This window comes from Eumetopias jubatus, unplaced genomic scaffold (assembly GCF_037043125.1).
Source record: "Eumetopias jubatus isolate StellerSeaLion01/CBP00866 unplaced genomic scaffold, mEumJub1_p1.0 scaffold_17, whole genome shotgun sequence".
Taxonomy (NCBI): Eukaryota; Metazoa; Chordata; class Mammalia; order Carnivora; family Otariidae; genus Eumetopias; species Eumetopias jubatus.
Genome location: NW_028274823.1, coordinates 49,065,445 through 49,085,316, shown reverse-complemented (window position 1 = coordinate 49,085,316; position 19,872 = coordinate 49,065,445). Strand labels below are relative to the sequence as shown.

At 49.3% G+C, this 19,872-nt stretch overlaps 1 protein-coding gene across 4 annotated transcripts in view; it reads left to right on the top strand.

Moving 5' to 3' along the window:
- Positions 1 to 19,872, top strand: part of TSPAN14 (tetraspanin 14) — a 54,286-nt gene that overhangs the window by 20,523 nt on the left and 13,891 nt on the right. For 2 of the 4 annotated variants that reach the window (XM_088019940.1, XM_088019941.1), the window contains one exon: positions 6,171 to 6,268. In XM_088019940.1, coding sequence (XP_087876066.1) covers positions 6,188 to 6,268 — 81 coding nt within the window. In that variant the 5' untranslated portion in view covers positions 6,171 to 6,187. Of the gene's footprint in view, positions 1 to 3,331; positions 3,354 to 5,986; positions 6,074 to 6,170; positions 6,269 to 19,872 lie in introns of those variants that run through there. The other 2 variants (XM_088019943.1, XM_088019942.1) reach the window with 2 other exon arrangements.

Below are 19,872 nucleotides of genomic sequence, written 5' to 3'. Positions count from 1 at the left end.
AGCCGGATCAGCCTACACAGAAATACATCAAACACACATCAGGAATCTGAGTGGTTTCATGTCTTCTCAGCATGCTGGAAAATAGAAGATGGTAGAGTGGCACCTTTTCATTACTTGTGACATTGATTCCAATTGTATACACAAACTTTTGTTCAAGAATGAGGGTAGTATAAAGGTGTTTTCAGACATGCAGTGTCCAAAAAACTTGCCTTTTGCACAGAAGGGTTTCTCCACCAGGGAGAGCAAAGACTGGATCTCTCATGGGCTGTATCCCAAATTGAGGTAAAGGGAATTCTGTACACCAGTCCAGATCGAACGCAGTAAGCTCCAGGAGAGTTTTCTTCTGGAAGAAGAAATGGAAATAGAACATCTGGTGTGAATGAACGTACTGAGAGGAGACTTGGACAACTGGCATTGAATCTGGGGTCGAATGTTGATAAATTTGCAGGAAATTAAACAGGAAAATAACAGAATTATTAATTCCAGAGGACAAAAAGTAGGAACAGTAATGATGGTTTATATGGCTCACTCTGGTGGCTCAAATGGTCATAATAATGTAAACTCTGAAAATCACTCCAGCCATTGCTGGAGTTTAACTATAATTGGGGTGGAGATACAGGAAAGGAGAAGAGTAAGGGGTTTCAGGGGACAAGTGGTTTCTATGGGAGTAAAGAGAATTACATCCTTGCCTTCCAGGGTAGGAAGTGGGTAGGTAATACCTAGAACTGAAAAGCCAGGGAATAGTAACACGAGCATATTATGTACAGAAATTTCTAAGAGCTATTGTATGGGGTATAAATACCAAGATCAGCTAGAAGTTAAAAGGGTCCCTTGGAGAGGGCGAGCCCTGGCCCAGGATCTGCTCTTTTTCTCAACACAACTTTTACAGTAGTTGCTTCTTAGATAATGTGCAGGCGTGATCTTGAAAAAAAAAAAAGACGGAAACAGCAAATCTAGAACGCACGGCATGCAATAAGGGGAGGGATTGTTTTATGAGCTCAGTTGAGCATGCGAGTATGTGGGCGCTGGCTTGATTTTGTTAGTGTGTTTCTTACTGTGGGTCATGGTGAAAATGTGAAAACCAGTGTTTAGTGGTTTCTCATTGCCAGTTCACTTCTCATACTTCTGAATTGTTCACATATTTTACAGTGGAGCATGTGCTGCTTTTTTTTTAATTAAAAATGGGAGCTGGGGTGTCTGGGTGGTTCAGTCGGTTAAGCGTCCATCTCCTGGTTTCGGCTCAGGTCATGATCTCCAGGTTGTGGGATCGAGCCCCGTGTCAGGCTCCGTGCTCAGTGGGTAGTCTGCTTGAGGATTCTCTCCCTCTGCCCCCACCCCCATGCACTCTTTCTCTCTCTCTCAAATAAACAAATAAAATCTTAAAAAAAATAATAAACAGGGAGAGGGAGAAGGAAGGACTCTTACAGGTTGAAATAATCCCAAAGTAGATAAACCCTGGCTACAGTGCTGGTAGAGGTCATCACGTTGAGGGGCCATAACCTCTGAGGTAGGCACACCCTTCTCCCCAGCAATGGCCAGTTTGCACTTAAAATGCAGCGGTGGTGATGGTGAGCACAACAGTGGAAATGTTTTTACAGAATCACTTAGAAGTCCACCGCCCCATGCAACCATTTCCATACTTTTATATTCCATTTTGGCCTTCAACCACATGCTTACAAATTGTTCCATAATTGTAAACCGTGATGTTCAGATTTCATACTTAATGCATATTCCTTTTCCTCTGTTGGTTTATTTTCTGGAGGCAAGTTCTTAGTCATGACTTTATTGGATTAAGGGTATGACTTTTTGTTTTGTTTTGTTTTGAGTATCTGTAACCATATTGCTTACCCAAGGGTAGTCACAGTTGACTCTGCTGCCAGCAACGAGGTATGGACTTGCCACCCTCACCATGGGCTTGCGGGCAGTAGTGGGGTGATTTTGTTAAACAGTGTAACATGAAATAGTATCTCTGGATTGTCTTTAGGTTTCCCGTCCAGTGATGTTGGATGTTTTGCCATCTGTTAGTTATATTGTCCTTCCATTTCACGTAATGTCCATATCCTTTGTCCTTGCAACACTGGAGTCTTTTTTAAGTATGGATTTTTATGTATTGTAGATTTTTACCCTTTGTCATAACTGCGGCAGCTGCTGAAAACATCATTTGTATTTCTTTTTGTGTTAATGTTACTTTTAATTATATGGGACTTTGAAAACTATTTATCTGTTTCATATTGATATTTTTATACTTTGTATTCTTTCCTGTTGCGTCAAAGAAGGGGATGTCCTGAAATGCTCTGTTGTGCTGTGTGTGTGTGCTTGCAACCTTAAATATTTAGATTTATTTTGGCTTATTAGTTAGCTCTCAGACTGCTAGCCAGCTCTCTCAACACTATGACATGATTCTAACCTTCCCCCTTGTTTTGAGAAGTTGCTGTTTTGACAAACAACATGTCTATTTGCCATGTAAATGCTTTCTTCTGTTTTAGTAAGTTCTGGAACTGAGACAGTTTCAGGACTTAGAATTAAATTTTTCTGATGATTGTTTTCTATGTATTTCCACAGAGTACGAAAGCTACAGAATAGCTTTTGGAGATCCTTCTCTGTTGCAATGTTAATTAGTATTTGTGAAAAGTTTAGCCATCTTTTAGGATATTTTGTTAAAATAAGATTCTTTGTGTATATTTTAAAGTAGATGGTCTTGATTGGTTTTTTTTGTTTGCTTTTTTAAAGATTTTATTTTTAAGTAATTTCTACACCCATCGTGGGGCTCAAACCTACAGCCCTAAGATCAAAAGTTGCCTGCTCTACCTACTGAGCCAGCAGGTGCCCCTAAATGGCCGTGGTTTTCGTTGAATTCCCTAGTTGGTGGAGAGCTAAGTTCTGCCTTCCTCTGATGTGACTGGGTTGAGCAAATAAGGTGAGCTCTCAGGGAGCACAGTCACTTCGGAGTTGTTTCGGCTGAATGTTGAGTCAGATCTGGGTTCTAGTTAGCACCGGTACGTTTGTCCACTTCTTGGGGTTCTTTGTTGGTATGGGTGACTCTCAGGTTGGCAGCTCAGGTGTACTCATCAGTCCTTTTTCCTTCACTGAGGCAGTGAGGCCGCTGAGCCAGACCTTGGGAGCTCAGCGCTGGCTTTGTTCGCCTCCAAATGGGCCCCCACCGAGGACCTTGTGTTGGAGGGTGTGGCTTAGGCTGGGGTCCAAACAAACCTTCCCCTTACCTCCTTACCTCATTACCTCCTCTAGTTTATACCCTGGGTTGCGCCCCTGTGGAGACGGGCTCTTTCGGTGACACTGAAGTTCAGGATCTGCTTCTCCCGCCTCTGGCCAGCAGGATAGAGAGCCATGCGAGGGTGAGAGGCAGCTTTTCCTCCCTGCTCCTCAGGTCCACGGGAAGGGGCGGGCGGGGAAGTGGGCTAGCTCTCCCCACCCCGTGGTAAGTTGAGTGCCTTATCTTCCCATGGGGAGGAATAAACAAGTGGGTGAAGAAAGACTAAACCGTTTTCCCTCAACAGTTTCCTCATTTGTGAATGGGATGGGGAAATGGTGTCATTGGGACATCGCCACCCCTAGGCCGCAGAGGGTTATCTTGGTTCAACAGAAATGGTGTGATGCCCCGTGTGAATGCTTTGGGTTGTGCATGGCAGGTGTATAGGGGACACGTCTGAGTGTGGTACACTGTGTTGTGGATGCTTAGGGTGTTTCTGGTCCTTCCTTGGTGTGGACCTGTCTAGTGTCGTTCCAAATGTCTGAGTTTCCAGGAAGTAAGGGAGTGTATGTCTTGGTTGTTGAGATTCTCTGGGTCTGGGTTTGGACCCTGATGTCTGTGAAAGCAGTTTTACCTGGGTGGTTGTGTGTCTTTGTGGGGTGAGGTCTTTGGGGCCACATGAAAGAGGGTGAAACCTAAGGTGAGGGAGGCCAGGTGCCCTGCGGAGAATTCCCCCCGCCAGAGCCTGCATGCCCATGGAGTTTCCTGTGCCCTTTCTGTGTTCTCCATGGTTAACCAGTCAGAGCTGAAGAACAGGGATCTCCAGGTTGAGAGTCCCCACATCACCTCAGGGTAATCATTTCCCAAAGGCCCCAAGCAGGGGGCAGGGATGAGGTTGCCAGTACTCTGGAAAACAGAAAGACGTGCTAATTAGCTGGTTTCTCTGTGGAGGAAGAAGGGAGTCTGGCTTTGTTTACTGCTTCAAAGCTTTTGAGGGAGAGCTTTACCATGGTTAGGTTAAATGATACCCAAGGAGTACTCTCTAGGACTCCTGAGCTTTGGGGTACTGTGCCTGAGCTGCCTTCCCCAGTCGCTGGGGTCCCGTTCCACGGAGGGTACGGCCATCCACCTTCCAGACTTCTCTAGGAACCATGAAGAAGAGGAGGCTGTATTTGACAATTCTAAGAAGCAGGGTTGTCTCGTCCATAAAAAGGAATAGGTTTTCTACCATTTAGATTACTGTCCTGCCTTCTAGGGCATTTCTGGCCAAGTTGACTGTTCTCTGTGATAAACTTGCCTGAGCTTTAGGTTAAAAAAAGTTTATTTTTCTATATGCATGAAGCCAGTCATCTGTAGTTGGAGAAAACCCCAGTGCTTTGGGGTTTTTGTCATGTGTGCAACACAAATGGGTGAATGTTGGTTCCCTTCAGTTAGTTGCCTACCACGAGCCATCCCGACCCTAGCCCTGGTCTGCGTGCTGGGCTGCAGGTAACAGGGTCCTTCTGCCTTTTCAGGAACCCCAGAGGGACTGCAGGCCTTGGTGCCCAGGCTAATACCTGGTACATTAGGCATGTCAGAATCACTGGGGAGTTTGTCACAAATGCAGGTTCTGGGCCTCACCCCACACCTACTTCTCAGAACCTGCAGCGGGGAGAGGCCTGAGGTCTGTATTTGTAATGAGTCGTTTGATGCTGCCAGCTGGGTCCCTTAGCTCCAGGGATGCTAGGGATCAGTTTTAGTTGAGGAGGCTGAGGCCTGAAGGAAGGAGCTCGGCTCTCTGCAGCCAGCCCGTGTGGCCCAGGCTGTGTTCAGGCCTCCTGTGTGCCCTGTGCCCAGGGGTGTCCCTTGGTACCCGGGATTGCAGTCATACTCCCTCCTTGGAGGGGACTTCTGTGGAAGTGCTGTGCTGAGGGTGGGGCTGGGGGCTGCTGGGTCGCAGTCCCTTTCCTGGCTGGTTTTTGAGGCCAGACGGGCCAGACTCTCGCATCCCTGTCAGAGGGAGGAGGTGAGCAAACGGAGGCGTCCAGACTGCTGTGCCGGTTGATGCTGCCCCGTGACCAGGAGGTAGAGTGGGCACAGCACCCATTTCCAGAGTGATGTGGTTTGCATGTCCCTGCTTGGCATCACTTCTCAGAACATTACAAGCCCGTGGCCAGGCCACTGAGGCCGCTCCCAGGAAGGGATTTTGCAGTAGTCACTCCTTGCGGCAGCAGCTGGTTTCTTCCTGGCAGTTGTAGGCGGGTTGTCTCCTCACTGCCTGAGTGGCCTTGTCTGTTTTGCTTCGGGCCCTGTTACGATTTGCCCTTATCCTTGCCCAGGAGGTGGGAGGGGAACAGAGGGGGCTGAGGGCGAGCATTCCCCTGTGAGCCCTAGGTCCTGCCTGCCCCCCCATTAAGGCCCCCACCTCCTTCCCCACCACTGAGCCACGGCTTTGGCAGCAAGGGGTGGTGGAGGAGTTAAGGGCCCACCTGGATTGCTTTCGGGTTCCAAAAGGAAAGTAATGGGGACACCTGGTGGCTTGGTCAGTTAAGCATCTGCCTTGGGCTCAGGTCATGATCTCAAGGTCCTGGCATGGAGCCCCACGTCGGGCTCTCTGCTCCGCGGGGAGTCAGCTTCTCCCTCTCCCTCTGCCCCTCCCCCTGCTCATTCTTTCTCTCTCTCTCACAAATAAATAAATAAAATGGTTAAAAAAATAAATAAAAATTGGCATCCTCCATTCTTTCAAAAATTCTCTTCTTTTTTTGGCTCTCTTTGGAGAGTTGACTTAACATGATTTTCGCCCAGTCCGTAGCTGGCACTGATAAGAAAGCAATATCTGGACTTGTGCAGGAACACGGAAACGATTTGGAGACTTCTGGAGTCTGTGTATGAACCTCACCTTTGCTCTTTCTGGGGGAGCAGGTTTGGGGGAGATGTTTTGCAACTGAACCTGTCATCTCATCACTCCCATGTCTGTCCACAGATCCTGCTTCTCAGAAGATGCACTATTATAGATACTCTAACGCCGAGGTCAGCTGCTGGTACAAGTACCTCCTTTTCAGCTACAACATTGTCTTCTGGGTGAGTCACCAAGAGCAGCCTCGGGTCCCTCGCCTCGTCCTTATTCAGTAGATCATGATTGTTCACGTACTGCTGATTGGCCAGGGCCCCCGCGTGGCTTAGGAGGAGAAGGTGGGCGGGGCTAAGAGCCCAGCTCGGGCAGAACCAGCAACAAGTTAATTATAAAACAGACTGTTAACAGTACTGTGACAGGGATGGCCAGGGTGATCGAAAACCAGGTTAATGGGCCCCTATGCCAGCCTTGGAGGTTCAGGAACGCTCGGAGCTCTGGCCCACATGCAGGTCTGTTTTCCCCCTTCCCTGCCCTGGGGATGCTACCAACGAGACATCGGCAGCGGGGCACTTTGTGCCCTCTTGACTGTGGGCCAGGCCCTGCTCTGGGAGGTAGGAGTGGACAAGGGTGGTAGAGCCCTGTTCCTTTGGTGCTTGTGTTTAACCTGTAATGGCATTAGCCTCCTGAGCAGCAGAGCAGGGAAGGGGAAGCTCCTTGGCTAGGGAGGTTGGGGAAAGGCATTCCAAGGAGTTGCCTTAAGGACTAAGACCAGAGTACCCGTGAAGAAGCAGCCAGTGGGCGTCTGGGAAGAAAGCTGCAGGCTGGAAGAGCAGCATTTGCAAAGGCCCTGAGGTAGGAATGCACTTGGCATGTGCAAGGGACAATGAGAAGCATGTAGCTGGAGCTCAGTGAGTACAGGGGGAAGGGACACAAGCGAGGACAGAGAAATGAAGGAACCAGGTCATGTAGGACCTTGCAATGCTCAGTAAGTAGGTGGAATTATTTTCTGCCTCTTTTAGTAACTGTTGGTAGGTTACAAGTTGGATCTGATTTTGGAATGATTCTGCCGAGTGAAGGGATGGGTGGTGGTACCATGTTCTGAGAGAGAATTTTGGGACAGACGTGTTCAAATGGTCTCTTGGCCACATGGAGGTTTCCGTTTCCTATGTCTGTGACCATCTTGGAGATGAAAGGGGGCGCGGCTCGATGCGATCATGGAGGGTGTGTGAGAAGAGGAGAGGTGTGACTGTGGAGTCTTGGGATACTAGAGGTGACCTTACACAGCAAAGTCCATTCCAGAGTTGGCTGTGAGTGGGTGGGCTGAGGGGAGGCTAGGAGACTCTGAGGCCTTCCGCGTAGAGAGGACAGTCAGCTGTGCCACAGGGGGGTGACATAGGATGAACACAGAAAATGGGCATTGGCTTTGACGAGGTGGAGGTTGTTGGTGACCCTGACCAGAGCTGCTGTGTGCTCTGGGGCCGGATGGAAACCCACCTGGGGCTGGCTGAGGAGCCAGCAGGATGTGAGGCGGTGGAGACCGTGACTCAGCGCAGTTCTTTCAAGGACTCTCGCCTTGAAGAAGACCAGGAAACTCAGGCACCGGCTGGAGACGGTCAGGGTGTCGGGAGGTAGCATGGCACGTGTGTGAAACCAGTGGGCTGGTTCAGGGGAGAAGCAGACACGGTGTCCGTGCAGGTGGCTGAGGGGACGCACATGGTCGCACATCTTCAGCAAGCGTTCCTTGTCAGCTTCTGTGTGGGGGACACTTGGAGAAGGAGGGACAGAATGATCGGCCATCATGCCACATTTTTGCTTCTACTGTGGGTGTCGGCATGCCCTGTTTGGACCTTGTTTGCCTTGCAAACAAGGAGATTTGCTAAGACATCTCAGCTTTTACCCTTGATTTTATAGCATCATCTCCCAGTGATTTATCTCAAGGTTTTGGGGGGGTTTCTGTCCTGGAGAAGCAGGGTGGGATTCAGTGGGTTGGTCATTCACCCCACGTCTTTTTTCTGTGCCCGGACAACCTGTCCCCAGCAACTTCATCATTTCCCTTGAAATAAGACAGCACAGGACATCGTTCCTGTGGGCTTCTCCTAACGGGAGGCGTGTGGCTGCCTCATCCCCGCAGCGTATGGCTTCCCAGACCGGCCCTGCCCCCTCCCTGGCCCCACCTGGAGGCCCCGCCCACCGGCCAGGTGTCTGGTGGAGGGCCCCTTGGCCTAGGCAGGCAGTCTGACACTTGGGACACTCGGACACCTAGCTGACGTGTTGTTCTCGCCCACCCCCAGGCTGTGCTTGCTTGGTCTTGTGCCGTGTCCTCCGAAAGTCATCCTGAATTTTGCAGCAAGAGCAAAACTTCCCGCTGCTGTGGCTGAGGGCCCACTAATCTCCATTTCTTCACATTCTCTTCAGAACAGATTCTTTGCTCTTGGGAAGCTCTTTTCCAACTTTCCCAGTAATAACAGCTCGGCAGCCCCAGATTCGAATAGCGGAGCTCCTGATTCCAGAATCGTAGCAAGTCTCCTTGATTGAAGGGTGCTGCCGTGTCATCGGTCTTCTGCAGGATTGCCAAGTCTGTGTGGTCGAGAGTGTTTCTCAGTTGGTGTGCCCTGGGGCCCAACAGGAAGGGACAAAAAGCAGTCAGGAAACTGAGGCACAAGAGAGCTTGGTTGGGGAAATGACCCAGGCGCCTCGCTGCCAGGTGTCTAGCAGTGATTGCTCTCTTCATCTGCCCAGGAGCTCAGGGGTGGGGTGAGGCCTGAGAAGCAAGGGGTAACCACCCGGGTGCCAGGCTGGACTCGCACCCACACTGAGTGATCCCAAGGAGTCTTCGTGTTTTCATTGTGAAATGTTGATGTCACAGGCCTGCCGCCTGCCTCCCAGGGTCGCTGGAAACAGATACAGTCGTATGCCAAGCCTTACCTCGTCAGAGAAGTTTTCTCTTTGAAATGGAAGAAATAACCAAAATCAAACGATCTAACAACCCCCCATGTTCCCATCACCTCTCTTCAACATTTATCCACTCATAGCCGATTCTGTCTAATTTATATCCCCCCGCACACCCCCCTCCGCCCGTTATTTTGAAGCGAAGCATAGATAATTGTTTTGTACAGAGAGTTTTTGTATTTGTTTTGTTTTGGTGAATTAACAAAGGGACAGGATTGCAGCTTTGCTGGCCGACCTGGGCTCAGCGAGGTTCAGAGACACAGAAGGCACCCGTCGTTTCTTTGACCAGTGCTAAGAGCTAGAACAAACAAGGTTTTATTGAGCACTTTACCCCATTCAGAATCATTTGCACACTGACATACTTTACAGCCAACACCTGTACACTCTAACAGGGATTTTATTTATTTATTTATTTTTAAAGATTTTATTTATTTGACAGAGAGAGAGAGAAGAGCAGCGGGAGAGGGAGAAGCAGGCTTTCCGTGGAGCAGGGAGCCCGATGCGGGGCTCGATCCCAGGACCCTGGGATCATGACCTGAGCCGAAGGCAGACGCTTAATGACTGAGCCACCCAGGCGCCCCTCTAGCAGGGATTTTAAAGCTCTCTCCCTCCAGTTCGGGGCTGAGATTTTTCCAAGAGACTGTTAGTACTCGCTTGGGGTGACAAACGGGGATGCAGTTGATGTCTGCGTACGGAGTGAGCGGGGAGCCGGGCTTCATGCAGTTCTCACGGGGTCGTCAGGTAAACAGTGCTTCTAGACGACATAGCATTGTGAGGGCACTAGCACTTTCTACCTTTTTTTAAAAAGATTTATTTATTTATTTATTTATTTATTTATTTGACAGAGATAGTGAGAAAGGGAACACAATCGGGGACAGGGAGAGGGAGAAGCAAGCTTCCCGCTGAGCAGGGAGCCCATTGCGGACTCGATCCCAGGACCCTGGGATCATGACTGAGCCACCCAGGTGCCCCACTTTTTACTTTTTTTAAAAAATGTATTTATCTATGTATGTATGTAGGCTCTATGCCCAACGTGGGGCTCAAACTCACAACCCCGAAATCAGGAGTTGTGTGCTCCACCAACTGAGCCAGCCAGGTGCCCCTCTACTCTTTTTTCTTTTTTTAAATCATAGCCATTCTTTGGTTGTATTAATGAGACCTGTTTCAAGTGCAGAATGTCACTTTGACTTAAGAAAATGCAAATCAAGGAGCGCCTGGGCGGCTCAGTCTTTTAAGCGTCTGCCTTTGGCTCAGGTCATGATCTCAGGGTCCTGGGATCCAGCCCGGCATCTGCTCCCTGCTCAGCGTGGTGGGGTGGGGGTGGGGGTCTGCTTCTCCTTCTCCCTCTCCCTCTGCCCCTCCTCCCTGCTTGTGCTCTCTTTCTCCTTGTGTCTCTTAAATAAATAAATAAATAAATAAACAAATAAATAAATAAATAAATAATCTTTAAAAAAAGAAAATGCAAATCAAAATGGCAAGAAGATACCATTTTGCACCCATTAGGATGGCTATTATTAAAACATACAAGCACACCCCCCCCCCCCAAATAACAGATGCTGACAAGGATGTGAAGAAATCGGAACCCCCGTGCACTGTTGGTGAGAATGTAAAATGGTGCAGCCACTCTGGAAAACAGTATGGAGGTTCCTCAAAATGTCAAAAAATAGAATTACCATATGATCCAGCAATTCCAGTCTGGGCATAGACCCAAAAGAATGAAAGAGCGAGATGTCTGCACACCTATGTTCACAGCAGCTTTATTCACAGCGACCAAAAGATAGAAGTGGCCCAAGTGTCTACTGACAGATGAACAGATAAGCAAAATGTGCTCTGTACATGCAGTGGGATCTTTTTCAACCTTAGGAAGGAAATTGTGCACATGTGCTACAACATGGGTGAGCTTTGAGGCTATCACGCCAAGTGAAATAAGCCCGTCACAGAAGGACAAATCCTGTACGGTCCCACTTAGAGGCACTACCCCAGAGTGGTCGGATTCACAGAGACAGACCGGACAAAGGGGGTTGCCAGGGGTGGGGGGAGGGACAAGGGGAGGTCAGTGTTGAGTGGGTACAGAGTGCTAGTTTTGGTGGCGGTGTTGCTTAACACCATGGCCGCCCTGAGTGCCACTGAGCTGGCTTCGCACACATGGTTCAGATGGCTGAATTCTGTATTGTGTCTACTTTCCCACGGTTCAGATTATAAAGCAATCTCTCTGACTTGCAGAGGAGGGGCAGCTGGGAGAGGTATACCCTGGAGGAAGGGCTGTGTAGGGCCCTGTTCTTTGTTCTCACCCCACCTGGTTCCACAAAGAATTTGAGCCCTCCTGGTCTGGCCCGGTAAATCCTCTGGAGGGGATGATTCAGATGATGTCTGCAACTGCAGGATCGCTTCCCACCGGCATTGAGTTTAATCTGCGAAGATTCAGATAAAGCCCTTGTCTGGATCTGTTTCAGAGTTGGATTAAAAGTGAAGAACTGAGGCCCCTTGTGGCACAGACAATGAGCCCATGTTCCGAGGACAGGAGAGCCCCCTGCCACTGGCCTTCTCAGAGACACGGGTAGCTTCCCTGTGCGGGGAGTGCGGGCATTAGCTTCGGAGCCCGATGGGCAGCCTGTTCGTAGGTGAGCAGAGAGCCACAGGCCTTTGGACTCTTGACCAGAGTCGCTTCAGGTCCCTTCCTTCAAAGCCACAAAGGCCTCCCATGAGTAAGGTGACAAGTCGGGAAACTTTTAAGAGTGAAAGAGAGGTTATTAAGAATTCGGCCAGAACAACAGGTGTACCGCTGGGCTATCCCAGGCACACCAGGACATGTGGTCACCCTACCCAGGAGAGGCAGAGCAAGTCTGACATGGAAGGAGTGAAAGGTCAGTCCCCTCCCCCTGCCCCCAGCACCTTTGTGGGTAGAGGGTCTAATTCTCTTTGGCCTTATGGTGTGCCTCCTTTGATAGGGGACTCCCCACATCTTGCGGTGAGCTTGTGTCTCTGGATCACTCTGACTGATCTAGAATTGTCCTTATTTGAGCTGAACTCTGTTCATGTAACACCACATCCCAAGGCCTGACCCCCAGATCTCAAATGCAATTTCTCTGCTTCTGTCTCTGGGTAATTAGTGCAATCAAAAAGGAAAGTCTAGGGCTTTAATAATGAGTGTAGAGTATTTTCACTTTCATTGCTGAGAAATGGTACCTTTTTCTCTTCAAGTTTTATTTAACAAACTTTTGTAATTGCATGGAAATTCTAGAAGACTACACAAGGACCCCCAGCTTTGCCCCATTCCCTCCCCATGCTCCATCCTGTCTTCAGTCACACGTGCTTTCCCATCTTTGTGAGAGCATCCTTGCAGTCATGAGGTCTGCGTTTTCATGTCAGCATCCCCTAGCATAGAACATTCTAGGTTGCCACATAGTTTTCCTGATTGTATTTTTGGAAATTCCCATATTGGACATTTCGGTTGTTTCCAATTTTTTTACTATCCTAGATAAGGATGCAGTGATTATTTGGTGTAGTACAGATTTCTCCCTTTGGTCAAGGGAGGGAAATTATTTGCTGGGATAGAGTCCCAGGAGTGAGACTAAATGGGTCAGGGAATGTGTACGTTCTTTTGACCTGGCTGACATATTTATATAGTCAAAATTACTTCTCTAGAAGGGCTGCCCCAATTCATAGGAAATAGACCGCCTTATCTCCTAGGGGTGTGTGTGTATTTTTCCACATTTGCACTTGCCAAGGCCAAGGGCAAAGATTGCTTAATCAGGGATTCCACTAGAGCGCCCTGATGCTACTCCCTGTAGGCTTCAGCCCCTGATCTCACTTGGGCACGTGGGAGGCCGGGATCATCAGCAGGGATTTCTGACGAAGGGCTGTTCACAGCGCACTGTGATCATTGCCCAGTGCATATGACTATTGTACGCTCCCGGGGTGGTGTCAAGTCTGGGTAACTGGTGATGTGTATAACTCTGCATCCTTCCCTATGTAGATAGCCGGCAAGGCCCAGTCTACTGATTTGTCTTGTGTGTGGGAGTGCCCTGTTCCCATATTGGTTCCCATCTTCCCACCTTCTTCTCCTCTCTCTCTCTCTCCCTTTTTTCTTTTTTCGCTCTAGGGAGGTGTAAATATCACCTCTATGGAGGTGTAAATTTGATAGAATAATACCCACTTCCAGTGTATAGTTCGATGAGTTGACAGCTGTATACTTCCATGTAATCACTGTCACCCCAGTGAAGACGTAAAACCTTTCTGTCCCTCCAGAAACTGTCCTGTACCCCTCTGCAGTCCTTCCCTCCCACCCCGTCCTCAGGCCGACTGTCCGTCTACCTCCTGTCACTCTAGTTAGGATGGACTCTCGGATCTGACTTCATTTAGTGTAGGAGGTGTTTTCTCTGTTGTTCTTCTGTTCTGAATTTCACTGGTATCTTTAAAGACTTTAAAAAGTATTTTTAAATTTTATTTTTGAAAATTGTAGTAAAGCATACAGAATGATTTAGAATTGTTGTCATTTTTCGATTCACAGTTCAGGGGTATTAGGTGTGTTCACCATTGCTCTGCAGCTGTCACCACCATCCATCTTCAGTCTGTTTCATTGATTCCTGTTCCTATTTTTTAATTATTATTATTATTTTTAATTTTTTTTTTTATTTTAGAGAGAGCATGTGTGAGCATGTGGGAAGGCAGAGGGAGAGAGAGAGAATCTCAAGCAGACTCCCCGCTGAGTGTAGAGCCTGACACGGGGCTTGATCTCAGGACCCTGAGATCATGATGGGAGCTGCAGTCAAGAGTCTGAGGCTTAACCGACTGAGCCACCCAGGCGCCCCTGCGCCTATTTTTATTTCCTTGATTCTACTTTGGGATTACTTTGCTTTTTTTCTAGCTGGGTAAGATAGATTAGATCATTGATTTTAGATCTTCTTTCCTAGTATAGGTATTTGATACTCTGTTTTTTGCATCCCGCACATTTGGTATTTTCATTTCATTTGGTGAAAATATCTTGTGTATGTGTCCTCTCTATGTAATGTGTCCTTTCTTCTCCCTCCTGGCTCACTTCAACAGTTTCTCTTTATTACTGGATTTCAGCAGTTTTAGTATGATATGGGCTGGTGTGGTTTTCTTTATTTATTCTGTTTGGGGTTTGTTGGGCTTTTGGGATTTGTGGGTCTATAGTTTTCATCAGATTTAGTAGTACTTTGACCGTTATTTCTTCTAATATACACCTCCCCCCCTTTTTTTTTCTCAGACTCCTTGTTGTCTCGTGGGTCACTGAGGCTCTGTTCAACCCCCCACCCCTACCCTTTAGTGCAGATAGCTTCTATTGCTTTGTCTTCAAGTTGACTCATCTTTTCTTCTGTAGTTAGTGTCTAATTGCTGTTAAACCCATCTAGTGAATTCTTCATTTCCAGTGTTGTATTTTCTATTTCTAATAGTTGCATTTGGACCTTCTGTTTTCTATTTCTTTCCTTATTATGTTTATATTTCCTTTTAAATCCCCAAGAGTGTGTACAATATCTGTTTTCATGTCTTAGCTAATTCCACCCTTCTTTGTCATGTTTGTGTCTTTCTAGTTACTGAATATTTTTCCTTGTTAAAGATCAGGAAAAATAGATTTATTTCCCTTCTTGCCTATCTAGTAAATTTTTGTATTTTTTGTAATTTTTTTATTTTAAGTAGGCTCCATGCCCAACTAGGGCTTGAACTCACAGCCCTGAGATCAAGAGTCCCACACTCTACCTACTGAGCCAGCCAGGCTGGCGCCCCTGTCTAGTAACTTTTGATTAGATGCTAGATATAGTTTTCCCACTTAAGCATTCCTCCTGTTTTGGTCAGCTCAGGCTGCCATAACAAAATACCATTGACTTGTTGACTTCAACGACAGAAATTTAATCTCTCACATTTCTGGAGGCTGAAAGTCAAGGATTGGGGTGCCGGCACAGTTGGGTTCTGCTGAGGCTCTCTCCTTGGCTTGCAGATGGCTGCCTTCTTGCCATGTCCTACGTGGCAGAGAGAGCTCTGGTCTCTCTTCCTCTTAATAAGGCTGCTAATCATGGAGGCCTCACCCTCATGACCTCATCTAACCCTATTTACTTCCCAAAGGCCCACCTCCAAACACCATCACGTTGAGAGTTAGGACATCAACATACGGATTTTGGGGAACACAACATCCAGTCCATAACACCTCCTTAACAGTATGATGTCTTCTGAATCTGGCATTTTTTGTTCACTATTATGTGTGAGATTCATTCATGCTGTCGTATGTAGTTGTGGATCATTGGTTCTCACAGTTGTATAATAGCCCATTGTGGGAATTGGATCATTTGAGATTTTTTACAGTTTTAGGCTATTTATTATGACCTGTTCAGGTACTATAAAGACAAGACCAAGTTGGAGACCTGAATTATAGGGAAGCCCGGGGGTTTGTGTGGCCAGGCTGAAGGAAATCCTGTCTTTGGTCTCGAGGTCCAGATGGTTTCAGTGTGAAAGTTCAGTGCAGGACTAGGCAGACTGCGGCTCACAGGCCTGGCTCTCGGCCGGGTTTTGCACGTACAACTTTATTGGAACACAGCCCTGCCCATTCATTCGTTTACGTATTATCTCTGGCTGCTTTCCTGCTATAAAAGCAGAGTTGAGTGCTTGAAACAGAGATCATCAAGCACAAAGCTGAAAATGTTTACTATATGGCCCTTTACAGAAATGTCAACTGCTGGCCTAGTATTTTGGTTTTCTCCCCACTGTTCCTCACTGAACTGTGCCGGCAGTGGTAGAGGCTGGCGTGAAGGTGGGGCTGAGGCTGGGTTGGGGTTCCTTCTCTCTGTTGCCTGGGGAGCTGCCTCTAACCTCCCTTGGATGACTCTGCCCTTCCTCCTTCCTGTCAAAGGCCTTGACACAGTAATTCCTGGGCGGGGCTTGGTGGGGGTGGGCTCTCTGTTATCTGGAAACTCAGAGACATCTGTGGAAACTGCCCTGAATCCTCTGGGTAGTCCTTCCCCCTCCTCACTGGGGCCCCTAGCATGTGTTTGCTGGCTGTGCTGGAAAGGGCACACATGCTTCTTATTTTCAGAACCGCCCTTCCGGCAGGAGGAAAAGCTGGTGTGTGGTAGCTGTGTGACCCGGTGCAAGGCACTATCCTGCCCTGCGCCTCGCTTCCCTCTGTAATGAGGAAGCTGGGCTCCAGTGCCCCTTCCGGCTCCCAGACCTTCCAAACTCCCACTGAGAAGCGGCTTAGTTTTGACTCTTTGAACGTGGGACTATTTGAAAGTGGCATTCCCTGTACTCTGTAGGGTTCAGAGTGGCTACAGTCTTGAAGGGCGAGGCTTCCTAACCCCGAAAGATCTTGAGACTCACTCTCAGCCCCCTGGGCTCTCAGGGTCAGGTTGGGTCTAGAGTCTTTGCCCTCTGGAGTCCTTTCGGGCCAGTAGTTTGAGTTGTTGGCATTTCACGTGGCCACAAGCTCTCTGGTGTTTTCTGAACTCACCAGGTCTAGAGTCAGGGTTTCCTATCCTGGAAAGTGCCTGGACCATGGGGTTGCCACCCTGGCATGATTTATGAAGGCAGAGCTTAGGCCGTGGGAGGTGTACAGCCCTTTGCAGATTACTAGTCTCCAGCTGCTCAGTTTTGCAGACTGGCAGACTGAGGTCCAAGAGAGGGATGGTTTGCTCAAAGCCACAGGGTGAATTAGAAACAAAGCTGAGATTCTGTTCTAGCTTCTTCCACTCTGTCCTGTTTTCTTTCCATCATTCTTTCTTACCTTACTTAAAAAGACTTCAGAGGCCCTGTTTCCCTAAACTCTACTTCACTGTTGTCTCTGAGACCCAATAAAACAGATGCCTCTGGAAAGAAGGACTTTGTCTTAGGACAAAGGCTGGAGCTGGGAGTTATTGGGGGGGGGGGCGCAGAGAGTCTAAAGGCCAGCAGATGCTGGTGGCATCTGGAAGGCCCCTCGATGCTTCTGCTCTGCTCTCCTCCCTTGCAGGAGGGCAGGGCTCCCTTGGACCGGCTCCATGCCCTGGGGTAAGCATGTCACTTGTGATATACTTCCTTCAATCCCTGCAACCCTCCTATGACCCAGGAAAGGTCGTTCCCATTGTGCAGAGGAAATCATAGGCACAGAGGAGTTCCTGGACTTGGCACGAAGTCCTGTCACCAGACAGTTGCAGAGTGGAGACTGGAGCCAGGACCAGCTGACTTGTGCTGTGTGTTCAGCACTACTCCGGCCTTGAGTTTGGCTTACTCTTGGGTCTCCTTCTGCTTTTTATTCTGAGACTCCCATAGGCAGCCCTGTGAATGTCAACCTCTTGACAACCAGGGGATTTGCAAGAACCAGAGCCAGTGGGGACAGAGCCTGAGAGCGTTGCATTGCTGCTGCTGATTTGCCTTGAGCTCCCTGCAGGTAGGCCTCTGAGGCCTGCAAGAATTGCCCAAGTCCTTTTACACACCCCGAAATGAAATCTTGCAAGGGGCCAAGGCCACTGAAGTGTGGGCGATGAGGGGCTGCTTCTGAGCTGCTTGGTTTTGGAACCCTGCTCCTATCCAGCCTGGCCAGTATCCTGGCCAGGTGTCTACACTTCGGTTGTCACTTGAACCTGCTTGGGTGAAATGCCCCAGGCTTGCTCACATGGGGAGTGGATTCCATGTAGCTTCCAGCCCAGAGTGTCCAGAGAGGACCCCTCACCTTCCATAGGGGGCCTTTGCCTCGGGGGGAGGGGGGTCAATAATCTTTACAGTGACACCCTGCTTCCTGGCCAGAGTGGGCCACAGAGTGACCCTCACCACCTGAGGATATAGGTCGTGGGCTTCAGAGTTGCACAGCCCGAAAGCATCTTCTGTGGAACTCCCGTGCCGTGGGGCCCCTGTGCCTGTCCCTTGCGGTGAGGGGCTCAGGCGGTCGCTTGTCTTCCTGGCCCGGATGGCTGCCCTGTGGGGGTTGGGATAATGTGCTGTCAGGAGGGTCAGAGACACCCGATTTGGTTTGAACTCTGCCACTGGCTAGTTGTGTGCCTTTGGGCAAATTACCAAGTCATTCTACATCTGAGCTTTCCCGTTTGAAAAGGGGTAATAGTACACACACCCGTGATGGGGTGTGAAGGGGCCCTTTAAACGTAGGAGGTGTTGAATGCTGGCCTCGGCACCCAGGAAAGAGTGGTACCACTTCCCATGGTGACCACAGTGGTGTACATACCTGATGGCCCAAGGCTGGCCTCCCTTTGGGCTTAGCGGGAGTCTGGCCCCATCCTTTGGGAGGGGATTTAATCAGGTCATAAAAGAGAGACAAAGGAGGTTACTCTGAGGCTGGAAAGTACCCAGCTGAACTGTCGCTCCCAGATGGTTGGCCGCCAGGGACAACAGCCCAGCGCCACGGACCATCTGCCCCAGAGAGATCCAGGGAAGGGGCCCCACTGGAAGCTGGGTGAAGCTGGCAAGTGTCCCGGCCTGGCTCATTCACGGGGCTGTTGGGTGAGCTCCCAGACAGGCCACTTCCCCTGTCTGGTCCTCCCTCAGTCTTCTCATCTCTAGAATTGGTCCCCAAAGTTCCTGCCTTGGGCCAGTGTTCACTGAACCCATGATTGGACATGTGATCCCCCCCACCCTGCCGGTTCCTGTCTTTCTGGTGCAAGTTCACATTAGTTCTTTCTTTAAAACCGAATGGAAAAACCCATGAGCCCTTTTCTTAGTGCCCAGTTGTTGTAAGAACAAGGAATCTGGGCTGCAGTGGGAGGGAGCTGGTCCTGACTCAGCCAGGGGTCTCAGAGGGGCAGGATCTCTCACCATCCACCGTGGTGCCAGGTGGGAGGTGGCTGTCATGGAAAACGGTTAGGAGGGGCTGCAGTGCTGTTGGGGACACTGGATGAGGCATAGGGAGGGCCAACCTCCAGGACAACCTCCTGTCCTGATCCTGATGCCTCTGTGCAGGGCGTGACCATGGACCTGGCCCAGGCTGGGCTTTTGCTTGGCCCCCATTTGCTCTGAATGCATTTGGAGAGCATGAGGTATAGGTTTTCTCATCTAAACAACCCAGTGAGGTGGCCGTGGTGCCATTTAATTAGAAGGGCAAGAGTTGGCAGGGGCTGGTTGGGCCTGGGAGAGCAAGGCTCCATTTGGGGCCATGTGAAGACTGAAATGTTGTCAGCTATCTTCTGTGCACAAGTCAATGTGGACATTAGGTATGGAGGTTTGGATTTGTGGGTCAGCTGTGTAGAGATGGTGTTTTCAAGCCATGTGAATTATAGCTTCGTCTAGAGAACCCAGGGGAGGGGAGGGGCCCCGAACAGAGCAGTGAGGCTTGCCAGCATATAGAGGTGCCTGGGGGAGGATGAGCCAGCAGGAAAGGCTGAAGAGTGACCAGTGCTTTGTGTCGCCAAAGCTGAGCGCCTCCGCACAGGAGGGAATGACCAGCTGTGCCTGGTCAGAGCAAATAAACAGAAAAAAGACTTGACCTCTAGCTCTGGCAAGAGGCTAAGTCGTTGGGGACCTTGAGGAATGGCGGGGAGGGAAGCCTACCGGATTCAGTGGGCAGTGATTGGTCACCTTCAGGCTTGCCTGCCCTGTAGTGTAAGACGCTTGGGGAGGGAGAGGAAGCGCTCATGCACCCCATCAAGAAAAACCAAGGCCTTTAGCCACTAGTTAAATCAGCAGGAGGACCACAGAGTTGTGAAACCAGGATGACATAGCCAGACCGCGTGTTGTTCCCTGGAGTTGAAGCTGCAGCAGCGTCGGGGGCTTTGTCTGCGTCCTCAGTGCTGGCCGCAGAGCTTGGCATTTAGGAGGGCCTCAGGCAGTATCTGTTGAATAAATTGCGTTCTAGGCCCTTCTCCTCCACTGCTGGGTGTTTTCATCTTGGCCCTCTTGGGCCCATGTTCTGCTTTGTAAAGTGGACGAATCGGGTGCAGGCAGGGCT